The sequence below is a fragment of the Strigops habroptila genome, chromosome 12 (genome assembly GCF_004027225.2).
Source record: "Strigops habroptila isolate Jane chromosome 12, bStrHab1.2.pri, whole genome shotgun sequence".
In the NCBI taxonomy this organism is placed as follows: Eukaryota; Metazoa; Chordata; class Aves; order Psittaciformes; family Psittacidae; genus Strigops; species Strigops habroptila.
This window is the reverse complement of record NC_044288.2, coordinates 12,737,266-12,751,742: the sequence shown is the minus strand read 5'-3', so window position 1 is coordinate 12,751,742 and position 14,477 is coordinate 12,737,266. Positions and strand designations below refer to the sequence as shown.

Here is a 14,477-nt window from a genome sequence, read left to right as displayed (position 1 = left end):
GACTATTAGTGACGTATTTCTTGGTTTAAGATAATAAAAACTCAGGAGAAACTGTCATGATTTACCATCTTCTACAATTAAGAGAAGGATAAGTTTTAATGGCCACAATGGGAAGGCAGTTTATTTCTTGACCTGAAGTATGTATGTTAAAACACTCGGCCTTCCATCCAGCTAAATTTTTGGCATGTGTGTGGCAATTTTGACATGGCATCACTTCTCTGGAAAACACTATTTACAATGAAAGGGTTGCCCTTTTTAACTTAAAACCTTTTCTAGTATTTTCTTGGAATTTCAATTTCCAGGTATGACATGGCAATATTCCACTGCGAAGCCATGAGTAAAAGTTTAAACATAAACAGATTCAGATTTAAGCATGATGATCACAGGGAATGATTCACCAGCTTTTACAGCACGAGATATTGAAAAGTTTGGGCACGTGTATCACACTCACCTTCCCTTCTGCCTCTTTGCTGTGTTTATTCTTATTTCTGGAAGCGTTGGTGAAAGTTACTGGCTTGGCATCATTGGATTATGGTTTTTCTCTATAAAATGAAAAGAAGGGCCAGTGGTAGCAGGACATGCAGCACAGGACACTGCCAGTGCTGGTTCTGTCTTGCCAAGCAGCACCTCCAGTGCGTCTATCTCATGTCCTGTTTCTGAGGACCCTGACGGCCACTTTTGGTCTCAGTTATAGAGCCAGAGACTTGCATTTTGGACACAGCCCCAGCACATTCTTTCCTTAGGAAGGGTTGCTGCCATCCTAGACAGGACTGATTGCTTATTCCCCTCTCCATCATGCCTGGGTGTTTGAGGCACAGTGGGTTGTCCTCAAGTTGCTGGGTCTTTTCAAGCCACTTGTGTCTTCAGATTCATTTATAATTTATAATTGCATGTATAATTATCAGGCTATGCACCAAATCAAAATCAGAAATCTCAGGTTTCCTCCATGTGAACTTTAATCCAGTTGGCAAGCATGGAAGCAGCCAAAAGCCAGAGGGAATTTCCCTCCTCCTGGTGAGAATGCTGAGTCACGCTCAGCTTTTTGGTGGTGGCACCATGCACTTTTACAAAACATAAAGAAAATAAGGCTTTCACCAGGCTGCTGTGAGCTTACCTCACCGGTCACGGGACAGGGCTGACTCAGTGAGTCATCTCCTTCTCTTCCTCCTCGAGGTCGGGAGTTTCCTCCCAGCAAGCTCTTCTCTGGTGCAGACCTCAGACCTCCCTCTCCCTGCATTTCCTATTGCCCCCAGCCCTGAGATGTGCCTCTGGGCACTTTCTCAGCCCCCCGTCGAGGCCATGCGAGCAGCTGGGCTGTATTCCCACAGATGTTGAGATGTTTTTCCCTCTGTTTGCTGGAGGATCCGGGTTTTAGCATTCTCAGCGTGAAGCACTGGCTGTGTGGATGTTTTCTTACGGTTCTTTAGGAATCCCATAGCATCGCAGCAACCCCTGCTCAAAAAGTGGTTTGTCAGCCCTCGCTGCTGAGCAGCCAGCTTCACAGATGGATGTGGCAAAGGAACAGCAAAAGGGGCTGGAGAAAAAAAAGCTGTTTGAGTTTAAAATCTCAAATGTAGAGAGGAAAGGCTCAAAAAAGGAGCAATGAGCACCCCTGCAGTGCTCTGCTTTCTCTCTACACCCACTTTCTGCTGGGAAGTGTTTAAAAATATTTGGTGAGGTTCTTGCTCTGAGGGCGCGATCACCAGAAATACTCCTTATGTCCAAACTTCTCACGTTCACAGTAAAGCTCTGGCAGGATGAAGGCTGGGGCGTCTTTTCCTTGCTTGCAAACCACCACAGAGGCTGATGATGGTTTTCCAGAGGGAATTCTTCCCCACATCATTGCTCCAGCCTGAGGCTCACATCACTGCCCTGGCGCTCCCAGTGAGGAGGGGAAGCTTTGTCCTATGTGTACCCCTGGCTCTGGCAGTGATGTGTGGTGATGGAGGGACAGTGCAGAGCCGCAGCGGGTGGGTGCTCGCCGGACTGGACTGGGTGCTGCAGACCACACGCTCCTTCCAGATGCTTCTGGAGAGGTGCAGGATGCTCTGGACACATCACGTCAGACGCTGGTGACTCAGCTTGGTCCCATGATGGTTTCCCTCCGCCACCAGCCCAGTGAAAACACTACTCAGTGCCTCTGAAGCAGAAACTGTCCTTCCTCAACCGTGCAGGCAGAAGGGAAAGCTGGGAGGGGGTTTTTTTTTGCTGTCTCATTCTTGAGGTTGGGTCTTCCTGAAGGTTAGTTCTGCCACATCAGGTGTTTACACAGGCTCAGCACCACTTCTCATTGGTGTGACATGTAACTTTCAACGGCAGGAAACTCTGGGACAGTGTTTTCACTGAGACAGAGGATCAGATAGGGAAAACGGGTAGAGAGCAGGCACAAAGTACAAGCACGCTATGGGTGTCGTGCAAATACTTAAGGATTTCGTGCTCCCAAAAGTGAACAGGAATGCTTTGCAGCCTACACAAATTGCTTGGGGTGAATGTTGCAGTGAGAACCTGATGTGTAGCTTTTGACCTGAATTGAAGCATCAGCATGTCAACACACCCAAGGTAAACACCCTGTTGTGATCTTCGTCTCTGGTGGCTAAGGAGACTTTGGAAACATTTGTGCTGCAGCGACACAAGCCCTGGTGATGCGTCATGGCAGCCTATAAAACATATAGCAAATAAAGTTACTTTGGTTTATGACACAAACAGTACTCTTTGCTTGGGGACGACTGAGCCCAACCCGCTCAAACTCCAGAGCCAAGCTCTTTAGTGAGCTAGATAAAATCAGCTATAAACCCGGATTACATTTCCTATCTAGGCCTAACAAATGTTTTCTCTTTCTGATTTTTGTAATGGCCTCAGGACCTGTGGATTGCTATTGGAGTGCTCTCCGTGGAAGGCCCCTCATTTCTGCAGCGTGCTCAGTATTGCCAACATCAACTGTTCAAAGATCATGAGATCCGCTTAAAACAACCATCTTCTCTCTGTTTATTTGCTGCTGGGGTTTTGAGTCTCTGCAGTTCATATTTCAGACTTTGACCAAGGCTCAAAGTTTGCTTGTTAAAAACAGAATAAAAGCCAAAACTGGGATAAAAGGAGGGATTTCAAGAATAAAAGGGAACTTTTCAGGTCTGATAGAAAGATCACAAGTGCTGGCAGTTTTGCTCAGTCCCTCATTTTTCACAAGAAAGCCCAAGGTTTCTGTCATGCGAGGGTGCTATAAAGCTCATTCATTTCTTCAGACTTTTATGAAGACAAAGTATAACAGCAGAAATTAGATTAAGCTTTATCCTTGGGAAAGAGTCTAATTAATTGTCTTGGAGAAATTATTAATGCTATTCTGTTCTCTCCCACTGCAGACACACCGTGTACCCCGAGTGGCAGGAGCGTTTTGCACCTCTGAAAATAAACCAGCCAACATCTAATGCACTAAAACATGTCATGTTCTCTCCCTAAACTCTGTCATGGTGGTAGGATTTCACGTGCCTTTCCCACAAGCAGCTCTTACTTGTCTGCAGCCTCTGGGGGGGTTTTGCCATTAATTCCTGTGAACCCTCTATTTGCTCCTGGGTTTAACGCGTAGGTTTAAGGTGAGAAAGCAAGTGGGCTGGCTGGGACGGAGCTTCTGGGGCTTGTTTTCTTTGCTCTGCTGGTGAAAAAGCTATTGCTGGTGTGGTTGGGATGTGCTGCTGGCTCATGTTCTGTGGGTGATGGTCGCTTGGGCAATGCCTCGCAAAATCCAGGGAAGGAAGCACAGATCCCTCATTCTTTTCAGTATTCCCAAGAGTGATGTTCAGTGCATTTCCCCACTCAGGGATGTGCTCGGTGTGAGCCCCACAGCTCCTCGCTGCCTTCTGGCAGTACTGTCCAAAGACTTGGGGCTGTCCAAAGGGCTCCCTCTGCCGATTTCCTTCCTGGATTTTCTAATCACTGGGAGAGACCATTTCAAGAGTTAAAAAATGTGGTTTATTTTATTTTATAAACTAGAGAAGAGTCCAAGGACACAGGTAGACACGGCCATCTCCTGCAGAAATGAGCGATCTGTGCTTTTTCTCCCACATGTATGTAGCTTTCAGCACCTCGAGGCAGCCCCTGGGTGCTGAGCTCCCTTCACCCTTCACCTTTCCAGAAGGAAATGGAGTAGCAGCCTGAGGACCTGTTTGGTGGATTTCCCCATCTCAGAAGGATTCAAGTGTCAGCTGGAGTGCTGCCAGGAGGAGACATGCCCATGGGGCATGGATGGCTCCCAGCACACCCCTGCTGGCTACTTCAGCTCCAGGGCTGCAGCGCAGCATATCTGGGTGCCTGGATCCCCATTCCCACCTCTGCTTCACTTTACATTACTCTCTAATTGATCCAAACATTTCAAACAACAGACTTGGCTCACTGGACACCAAATATTTACACATCTGACAACTATTTACTCTCTAAAAGAGCTCCAGGGAATGGAAGATGGCAACTTTTCCTGGAGGAATGATGTACCCACATATGGAGGACATGAGCTGCCACCTCCCATTTGGCCTCACGGGCAACCACAGGAACAAGTTCAGGTGATGGAGGTGTGTAAACTCAGCATTTTGAACCCAGCCTTCCTGTACGGCTCCTCCTGGTCTGCAGTGAAATAAAGCCAGACCCATTAATAGATGAAAACAAGGGCAAAATAATATTCGAACCTGATTTCTTCTGTCCTTTACCCGAGAAGAAGCTTGAAGCCATAACCCCGAGTGCAAGGTCCTTTGGAAGAGCGATGGTGTCCTTTCAGGCAGCAGCTCCCATTTGCGATATTCATCCGGCATCGATTTCCTCTCAGTAAACATTAAGTGCTGCTTCCTTGACCAAGATGAAATGCTCCTGCGGAAATGGCAGTGAATATGCACTTGCTGCTCGGCCATGGGGGCTGCTGCCCCCACCTCGTCCTGCACACACCCCCCCAGCTCTGCAAGGGTCCCTGTGCACACCCCCATGCGCAGAGTTGTGTGTACCCCCGTGTGTGCAGGGGCACATGCACGCACCCACATGGCCATATGGATGTATGGACGCAGGCATATACACACAGACAGACATATGGACCCAGGCATGTGCACACAGACAGACATATGGACCCAGGCATGTGCACGCACACACACACGTGCACAGACCCATGCAGGCATCCACAGGTATCTGTGTACCTTTGTACAGACACAGGCATGTTCAGAATGTGTGCGTGTGCCAATGAACCAACCAAGTATATAGGTATGTGTACATACACAGGCACATGTACACAAACACACACACACATATACACACACATGTATGCACACACACGTATACAAATGTACACACATACAAGCGTACACACACACGTACACACATGTACACACATGTTTACACACACGTATAGACATGTATGTACAGACACGTGCACACACATGTGCACACACATGTATGTACACACACACACACTCACCCCCACCTCCGCAGTCCCCGCACGGGGGCGCTCTCCGCCCGCTGCCGCCCCGCCCCTTCGTCCCCGCCCCTTTGCCACGCCCCCCGGCCCCGCCCCGCCCCGCCCGCCCCGGCGCGGCCCGGCCCGGCGCGGTCGCTGCCTGGGGCCGGGCGGGCGGTTCGCCCCGCGCCGCTCCGCTCCGCTCCGCCGAGGCCGCGCCGCGCCCGGGACATGCGGCCGCCCCCGCCGGCGAGGAGGCGATGAGGCTCCGCAGCGGCACGGCGCTCACGCTGCTGCTCGGCTGCCTCTGCGCGCTGCTCTCGCTCTCCTGGTACGGCGCCTTCGGCGGGCACAAAGGTAAGGGGGGCTCGGCCGCTCCGCCGGAGGGGAGCTGGGGCCCAGCCGTGGCCCCGCCGCAGGGGTTTGAGGCGGGGGGTGCTCGGGGAGCCGGTCCCCGCTGGACCCCGGGGGTCCGGTGCGATGCGGACCTGGGGTAATCCTGACCGTGGGATCCTGCGGGAGCCTCTGTGATCCGGACCCGCCGGGATCCTGCGCGCCCTGGCCCCGCGGGACCCCCGGTGCGGGCGTGCCAGTGCGCCGCAGGGCTGGAGGTGCCAATGCCGGGGGTCCCGGCGGGCGGGCGGGCGTCTGGGTCCCGGCGCGCTGGGCTTCGCTTCGGTGATGCGCTTCTTGCACCCTCACGTTTATGGTGAACACCTTCGTGGGCGATGGGAACCGGGCGGGTTAAATCCTCGTGGAGAGGTAGTGATGCCAGCGACTGCGGGGAGCTCTCCGGTACTGGGGGGCTCAGGGCGAACTGGAGGTGAGAGATGTGAGCCGCGCTGGCTGCCCCGCACACGGCTCCTGCGGTTCGATGCTGGGTCCAGTAACTGAAGTGCACAAGGGACGGGTGCGAGGGCTGCCGGTCTCGGCGCTTCAGTGTCGGTGTTGGGTTTGCACCGAGTGACTGTGGAGCAGGGGGGCAGGGCCCCGTCCCATTGAGGTATCACAGAGATGCTCGCTCCTGGTTTTTCCTGACAACGGGATAGTTGCTTTTCCCCATCCTGGCACTCACTAAAGCAGTGCATTGGATTTAGCATGGTCTGGAAGACAATTCCGGTAGTTGCCTCTGAATTGTGTATCTGTGTCGTGTATGGGTGCAGAACCTCTCATGCCCATGCTAAGTCACTCAGCTCTTTCAGATCCTGTAATTTTAGAGGTTGTTACAGGCAGGCAGTGCAGCCATCCAGCCCTTGACCCTCTCTTCCCCTCACCATATAAGCATCTTTCCCCGCTACAGGTGAGAAGCAGCTTTTGCTGAGCCTAAGACACAACTTGGTGGCATTGCTGTCCCATGGCACACTGTGCACAATCACAAGGTGCAGCGCATGTGTGGTGCAAGGCTGGTGGCAGGGCTGAGGGAAGGTGGTGTGGCTCCAGTGGGCTGGATGACACGAGCCCACGTAGGTGCCCATCCAGCCCAGCCCCTTCCCCACCAGCAGGGCAGGAGTGCCTGGGACGTGCCACCTTCTCCTGACAGCTGTGGGCATCTCATGGGTGGCTGCTTGGACTCCTCTGCCTTGTTGATCAGCTGAAGGACTTTCCTGTTGTGTTGCTGGTGTGGTTGAAATCCCATCAAAGCTGCCTCGTGCAGACGCTTGACTGACGGGCACTTGTAATTGCAGGAGTACCGCTGGTGGGTTGGTTGGCTTCTGCTGGGGACGTTTTTAACTGGACAGAACAGTTGTTTAACTGGACAGAACGGTTGTGAACCGGGTGTATGTGCTTTCAGCCTGAAATGTTAGACCCTAACTCTGGCACTCATAGGAGCACTCTGAGAGCTGCGTTCTTGTGGTTCCCGCTGAGCAGTTGCTTTACCTGTAGCTTCCTCCCATAAATGAAGTGAAACTGACGTGAGACGCTGCATGGGCTCCCAGCAGTCGCTCCTGGTTTCTGAGGCAAGGTGGCCAGCCCTGTGCTGTCTGTACTGTGTCATCCTTTGACTCACTTCTGTTTTCTAACAAGGAGCTTTTCCCCATTGCTCAGTCAAGTGCCTAAATAACAACCTTGGTCGCCACTGTCCCTGTCCTTCTTGGTAGGACCCTCCCTGGGATACATGTTTTCCTCTGACAGCAACAGATTGTATCTTGCAAACAGCAATGGCTACAACAGGTCACAAACAGCATGGGTCAGGCTGTGTCAGCACAGCAGGTTTCCGGCTATTATGGTCACTTACGTATCAGGCTGTTACTCTATACAGAGCTGCAGAAGACCTTGAGAGGTCATCCAGACCATCTCCTGCCCCTGTGCAGGATCGGTGATAACCAACCCCTTCCTGACAGATGTTTATCGTGTTCATTCTTAAACCCCTCCGACGGCAGATGCCTGAGCTCTCTGGACAATCTGTTTGACATTTAGCAGCTCTGCCGTTAGATTTTTCTTACGGTCTGAACAGAAATGTCTTTTCCTTCAGTTTGGTTTCACGATTGCTCTGCTTTTTTCCATTTATTGGGCACGGGCAGAAAAGTTCCTCCTATGCAGGAGCCTGTGAGATATTTGGAAGTTGCTACCGTGTTTTCCTTTAGTCCCTGCTCATATAGATTAAACCATGCTGGTTCCTTTGATAATTCTTTTTAGCTTATGTATTCTTGGGCTGCAGGTGCTCTTATTCTTCTCTTCTGGACCACCACCCTTCATACTTAACAGAGTAAGGGATTACTTCAGGTCTTTCACATGCAGCGATCCTGTTTGTACATCCCAGTGTGTTTGCTTTTTACTTTTGCTGCAGGTGACTTGTGTTTCATTTTTTGTTTAATCCCATTGACCCTTCAGCCATTCTTCTCCAGAACTCTTCCTGCTTTTCATTCCTCACCTTGTACTTGCTGGTTAATTATTCTTACCAAATCACATTACCTCACGCTTGTCCTTGTTGAACTGTGTCCTTTTGTGTTTTTTCAGACTGCTCCTTCTAAAGTGTCAGGTTTGTTTTGAATTCTGATCTTGCTCTCCTGCATTATTGCCGTCCTTCTCAGCTTGGTGTAGCCTTCAAAGGCAATCAGCATGTTTTCTCTGCCATCGGCCAAGTTGTGGATGAAAACACCAAGTGGTGTCAGATCTGGGATGGGTTCCCCTGGAACCTGCTTCAGTAAAGTCCTCCCAGTCTGTGCTCAAAGAGCATCAACCAGTTCACCGGTGGGCTTCCCAGCAGTGGTGCACCCACCTTCATGTGGCTCAGTACAGCCCCTGGGTGCCCAGGTGTGCTATGGGGACTTCCTATGAGACACTATCAGAGATCTCTCTGAAATCTTTTTCTCTCATCCCGTTCCTACAAGTCCTTGCACCCTCTCACAGAAAGAAGTATGATAGATCTGATGTGATTTGCTCTTGATAAACAGAAGTTAGCTCTTGCTCAAGTTCTCCTTGTCTTCTAAGCACTTCAACCGAACCTAAGCTGATTATTCTATAATTTCCTTCATCCTCTTTATCCTCATCGCCTTATTTTTCAAAGACAGGCTTTGTGTTTGCCAGTCCTCTGTAACATCAGCCATTCCTCATGAATGGCTGGAGACAACTCCCAGTGATCCTGAGCTGCTCGTGTCATTGAGTTCTGGCGAAGGCTGTCAAGGAGTCAGTGTTGCCTCCGATAGGGTAAAAAATGATATTAAAACACATGTAAAGCATCACAGAACCTTCTTGTCTTCCTGCTCCATGTTGGAAGGACAAAACAATTAGTCAAAAGAGAACAAACCAGGTCAAACCAGCTCTAGAGCTGCCTCTCTGTGACTGAGGCAGGGTTTGTTTACCCGCTAATGATGTTTTGCTGTGCTGTGGTTATTAGTAAAGTTTTGACCTCATGGTCTGCAAAAACAGATGCTTCATCTTTCCAATTGTAAATGAGGTTTGAAATAGTCTGCTGGAGTAGGAAGAGAAGGGCAGCCTCAAACAGCACAACCAGCCACCCAGGCAGCCAACGTCCAGCATCACGGGTGGTTTGGAGGTGGACCACGTGCTGCACATCGTGGTGGTGGGTGTCTTGGCCAAAGATTAATATTCCGTCTTTGCTGATTTTAGGTCTAAGCATGATTTAACTTTCAAAACCGAACGGCTGCTTTGGAAGAAGCTCTTCCATCAGCTGCTGTCATGAGGTGGACCTGTAGGGTTTAACTATGTTGGGTGACCTGTGGTCAGAGGATCAAGGCACGGGCAAGCTCAGGCATTAGTGTGCCTGACATGGAGATTACAGGGCATGTTCTACTGAGGGCTCAGTAAAACAGAGAAGCTTTAATGACTTTAGATAAGTCACAGGTGCAGATGGGATGAAGGTGAACAATTAAACCTACCTGTAAATAAATTGCTGTGTTTTTTTTTCTTTTCCATGATGACAACTTTTCAGTTCTCATCCATAATGTTTGTTCTCATCTTGACTGACCAATGAGCTAGGTTCTCCCAACATGCTGCCCCTTGGGAATGCTGCATTCTGAAGGTGGGATTGCACCTCCAGGGTATGGCTGCATAGCTCAGGGTGGGCTCTGTGCCTATGCTGCCTGTGCAGGCTTCCCAGGGCAGGTTTTTCCCCCCTCAATGATTTATAGTTACCCAGGACCAGCCAGCTTCAGGTTTCTGTTGTAAAACCATAACCGCAGGCACCTCCGTACTTGTAGATTTAAGTGTGCAGTGGGGTTGCTCTTTGTCCAGCAGCTTCACACCCCTAAGGTCAGTTTTGATTGCATGATATTTTGGATGCTCACCTCATGGGAACTGTTCTTCCCCTGGGCATTGTGGAAGCGCTTCAGAATAGATGTGCACATCTCCTTGAAGGACTCACCACTCGCATCCTGGGTGGGTATCTTGGTGCAGGTCTGAGCGCAGGGTCTCTTCTGTGACTTGTGAATGTGATGGGGAATGGGGTGATGGGGTGTGGGTGATCGTGGGGCACCAGCTGCAGTGTGGACATTGCTCTGGTGCCTGTTGCAGCTGTGGAGGCTCAGACAGCATCTCTGTAAAGTAAAATTGCTTGTCTGGTGCTGCGTGCAGTGCAGGCTCCGCTCGCTCAGGGTGTCCTTTGTGGGAAACAGACTTTGTCCTGGAGGGACATTCCTCTGAGCATGTTTACAAAGTCTTCTTATATAATGCATAAGAGCCATGAACGCTAATCCGCTCTAGAAGCAGCAGAGTCAAAGCTTGTGATACTGCTAAATATGAGCTGTCCTGTGGCATGTGCAGCTTCCCACTGCTATTTCATTTCTGTTACCTGCAGCAGCTTGACTTCAGGATTCTGTCCTTTCTTTGGGGTCCTGGGCACTGGCTGCAGCCGGATGGATGCGAGTGAAAGCCCTGGTCTGGGGTCATTTCACTACAACCCTTGGAAGCATTTAGCAGAGGGAGAGATGCCAGCAGCAGACCCAGCGTGTGCTCCTGATGGCTGGGGAGGTGCAGGCAGGGACCTGGTTAAGGAACCCCAGAGGTTAGAAGTCTGTCATTAAAATGCATGGTGAATAAAAAGATGTGCAGGAGCATTTCTGAGAGCCTTTACTTGGCCTGTGTGGTGCCCAGCAGATGTTGTGTGGAATTGGTGGCTGGAATGCAGCAGCGTTTGCAAAATTATCCTGCATATGATTTGACCAAATTCATCCCAGGAGTGAGGAGCTCCAGGCAACCTGTTGAGATGCACTTATCACAAGAACTCTTCCATTGTCTGGAGTCACCTGTGTTTCTGGTTTTATTTCTTTGCAGTTTTTATTATGTCTTTAAATAGGGCTCTTGACCTGTACTGCACAAGCACTTGTCCATGTCTCGTTGCTGCTTCAACAATAAGAGCTGTGGTTGTGTGGCAGAGTTGAAGTTACTGGAAAAGGGATTTTTCCTAGCCAGGATAGTGTTCCCCAGTATAGGAGACTTGGATTCAGGTCCTCACTATGCTGTATCCCTCCCAGTCTTGGGAAGGTCAATCAGCTGGTTTCATGCCTCAGTGTCCATCTGCTCTCTGGGGACAGTGACATCTCTTGTCACAGGGGTTTGGAGGACACAGCAGTGTCTGCCACCAAGGTCTGTGTCTGTGCCTAGTAGCAGAGCAGGCAGAGGAGGTTAACACACACCCCATTACATCAAGCATTTCTCTTGGTTTACTTCTGTTACAGAACAAAACCCTGTCTCATTTGTGATTCCCTTTGATTCATCTAAAACAAATCGTTGATTTGTGCTTACATCCTGAATGTTCATTGATTATTCACTTAGTGTTTAATGTAGAATGCATCTATAGTGGGCTAGTTTAAGTGAAGCTGCCTGCCAGTCATCTCTAGAAAGCTCTGAAGCCTGCTAAGTGACGGAGAAATTGCTGTGGTGATTGTTAGGCTGGGCAAGGCTGCTAGCGGGCTGCTGCAGGTAGGCATGGGTTAGCTACCGTTCTCTCTCTTCACAAAACCCAAACCAGGCACCAAAGTACCAGTTTCTCAGTTCATGGATGAGCAAATATTGGTCCTGGGGTGCCTGGCTTGGCACAGGCATCCAGAACCACCCAGTACTGTGCAGAGGTGGGCTTGAACCACCTGCCTAAAAGTGACAAAGATTTATGTTTCGCGTGAAGATTTTCCATCTCATAATTGTGCCAATTCTAATGTGGATGTTTTGTTTCTCACAAGACACAGCCCAAGAGATCTTTGGGCCTCGGTGGGTGAAAAGGGCTATGGCGTAGGCAGAAGTCACTGGTCGAATTAAGGGACTATGGAAACTATTAAAATAAACAAAGGGTTTCAGCGGGGGCTGGCAGGTTAACGTGGGGAGGAGGAGAGGCTTTTTAGGGCGTGCTGATCAAGCATCTGCTTAACAGCTTCCTGATTCAGGGAGAGGATTGTTGTCTTTGATGAGGGAAATGCATTTTTTCCACCTTTTTTATTTGAATTGAATTGTAGGGAGCTTTTTATTCAACAATGCCCTTCTTGGGTTTACTTTTTGAGCTCATGTCAGGCTTCTTTTGGAAAGCAAGATTTCTGTTTTAAATCATCTCTTTCTGTGATAATTGGGCACTGACCACTTCTTCTGTTTTTGTCTCGGTGTCAAGTCACATTTGAGTCTCCAGTATCTGTGCATTAGCGTGGATGTGTGTCTGATGCAGCGAGACAGCTCTGTAACTCCATCTTCCCTCCTGTCTGCCCCTGCCTTGGACTCACTCCCCTGATATTTAAGTATTCCTGCTCTCTTGCACTAGGTACAAGATAAATACTTATCTAAAAGTGAATCTGTATTTTGAAGTGACTAGACACATTTGTGCAAGATGTTTTAATTTCTCCTTATATTAAAGTGGACAGCATTGAAATGTAAACCGTTAGGCTTTGAAGAAGCTTCTGTGCAAAAATTAATCTCCACCCATCTTACTTTCGTTATGAGTTTTGTTGCATTGCAGTGCCCATTTACTTATAATTGTCACACTGATGGTTTAGGGCTTGTTGGTAGTGGGATAGATGCTGATCTGGTGGAAGAGCACAGTGTTGGTTTGTGTCAGTGCCATTACCTGGTCCACACCTATCCCTCAATGAGTTTTTAGACCACCCTGATCACATTTTCAAAGCTGCCTTAGAGCACATAGGTTTTTATTCTTTCTCTCAGGCGAGAGCTTTCTGGAGCAAGGTTTAACCTGGAGACCTTTTTTTGTCGCTCACTACTTGTGTGTATGCTGCAATAAATCCTCTATGTATTGTCACTGCTCTGAGAAATTTCATGGCTGTGATACCAAAAAAGTTGTGTGGCCTTGTAAATAATCAAAGAAACACTTTCAATACTGAGATATGAGCTACTTAAGATATGTGTAATAGCACTCATGCTTGTATAGCCTGTTCTAGTGAAAGCATAGTAGCAAGACTAACCCTGCCAGTACCAAGAATTTCATACAGAAGAAGCTGGAGTAGTTTTCTGAGTGAGGACTAAACGGCTATATTCCTCCCCAAAAGATGGGTGCTCAGGGGAGTAGAGCTGCTGTGCAGTGTCCCCATGCTGGATGTGAAGAGCAAGAACAATATTTGACTGTGTGGGTGGACCTGGATGGTGTTGGATTCTCTCAGACTCAGCCACTGCCACAGACAAGTACCTGTCAAATGAATTGTCCAGTTAACACTGGTAAAAGCAGTGTGGTGGTCTCCCTTCCCTCCTCTCTGTGCCCAGACTGTGATCTTTTCCTTTTATTTGATCTTGCCTTTTGTGTTTTAACTATTCCTTTTTGTTGCCATCTCTCATTGTGTTCTCTCCGGAGCTGGCTTTGATATCTTTTCTCTTCGTCTTCAATTTCCCGCAGTTTCCTCCCTTCCTTCTTCCTTTGATGTTGCAGAAAATGACTGGGATGGACGTCCTCCCACATGTCTCTCCCTCACTTAATCTTGTCCAGTTCAAATTATCCACTATTTGAGGAACTTTATCAGATGCTTTTCTAATAGTGAGGCTTTGTTGACTCCAAGCAATGATTTTGGGTAGAATCACAACCTGGTTTGGCTTGGAAGGGACTTTAAAGCTCATCTAGTTTCAACCCCTGCCACAGGCAGGGACACCTTCCACTAGAGCAGGTTGCTCCAAGCCCCTGTGTCCAACCTGGCCTTGAACACTGCCAGGGATGGGGCAGCCACAGCTTCTCTGGGCACCCTGTGCCAGCGCCTCAGGACCCTCACAGGGAAGAGCTTCTGCCTAATGTCTAATCTAAATCTACCCTCTTTGAAGGGGGTTGAAGCTGGTAAAGGTTGTCTGCCCAGGGAGGAAGTGGTGCTAGTCCTTGCACTGGGTGTCAGGGGTTGCTCCGAGTCCCTCCAGATCCCAGGAGTGATGGTGAGGCAGAGCACAGCCCCTGAGGATAAACCCCCTGGGTTCCAGAGTGGGGATGTGCCATGGCAGCTGGTGCTGCCAGGCAGCGAGAGCTCATCCTGCACCAGGGATGGAGTTTAAACCACACTGAAGGCAAAGCAAGAATCGTATTTAAAAGCAGATTAATTTACTGACTTGGAGGAGCGAGAGGTATTTAGGAAAAAAAAATGGGAAATGCAAATTTTAGCTGAGCACAAACATTGTCATTCAATGG

General features: G+C 49.2%; 1 protein-coding gene across 1 annotated transcript in view; it reads left to right on the top strand.

Annotated features, from left to right (window-relative positions):
- The first annotated feature begins 5,522 nt into the window (after positions 1-5,522).
- Positions 5,523-14,477, top strand: part of MGAT4B (alpha-1,3-mannosyl-glycoprotein 4-beta-N-acetylglucosaminyltransferase B) — a 50,026-nt gene continuing 41,071 nt past the window's right edge. Inside the window, exon 1 of the mRNA XM_030505128.2 lies at positions 5,523-5,779. Coding sequence (XP_030360988.1) covers positions 5,683-5,779 — 97 coding nt within the window. The 5' untranslated portion in view covers positions 5,523-5,682. The remainder of the gene's footprint in view (positions 5,780-14,477) is intronic.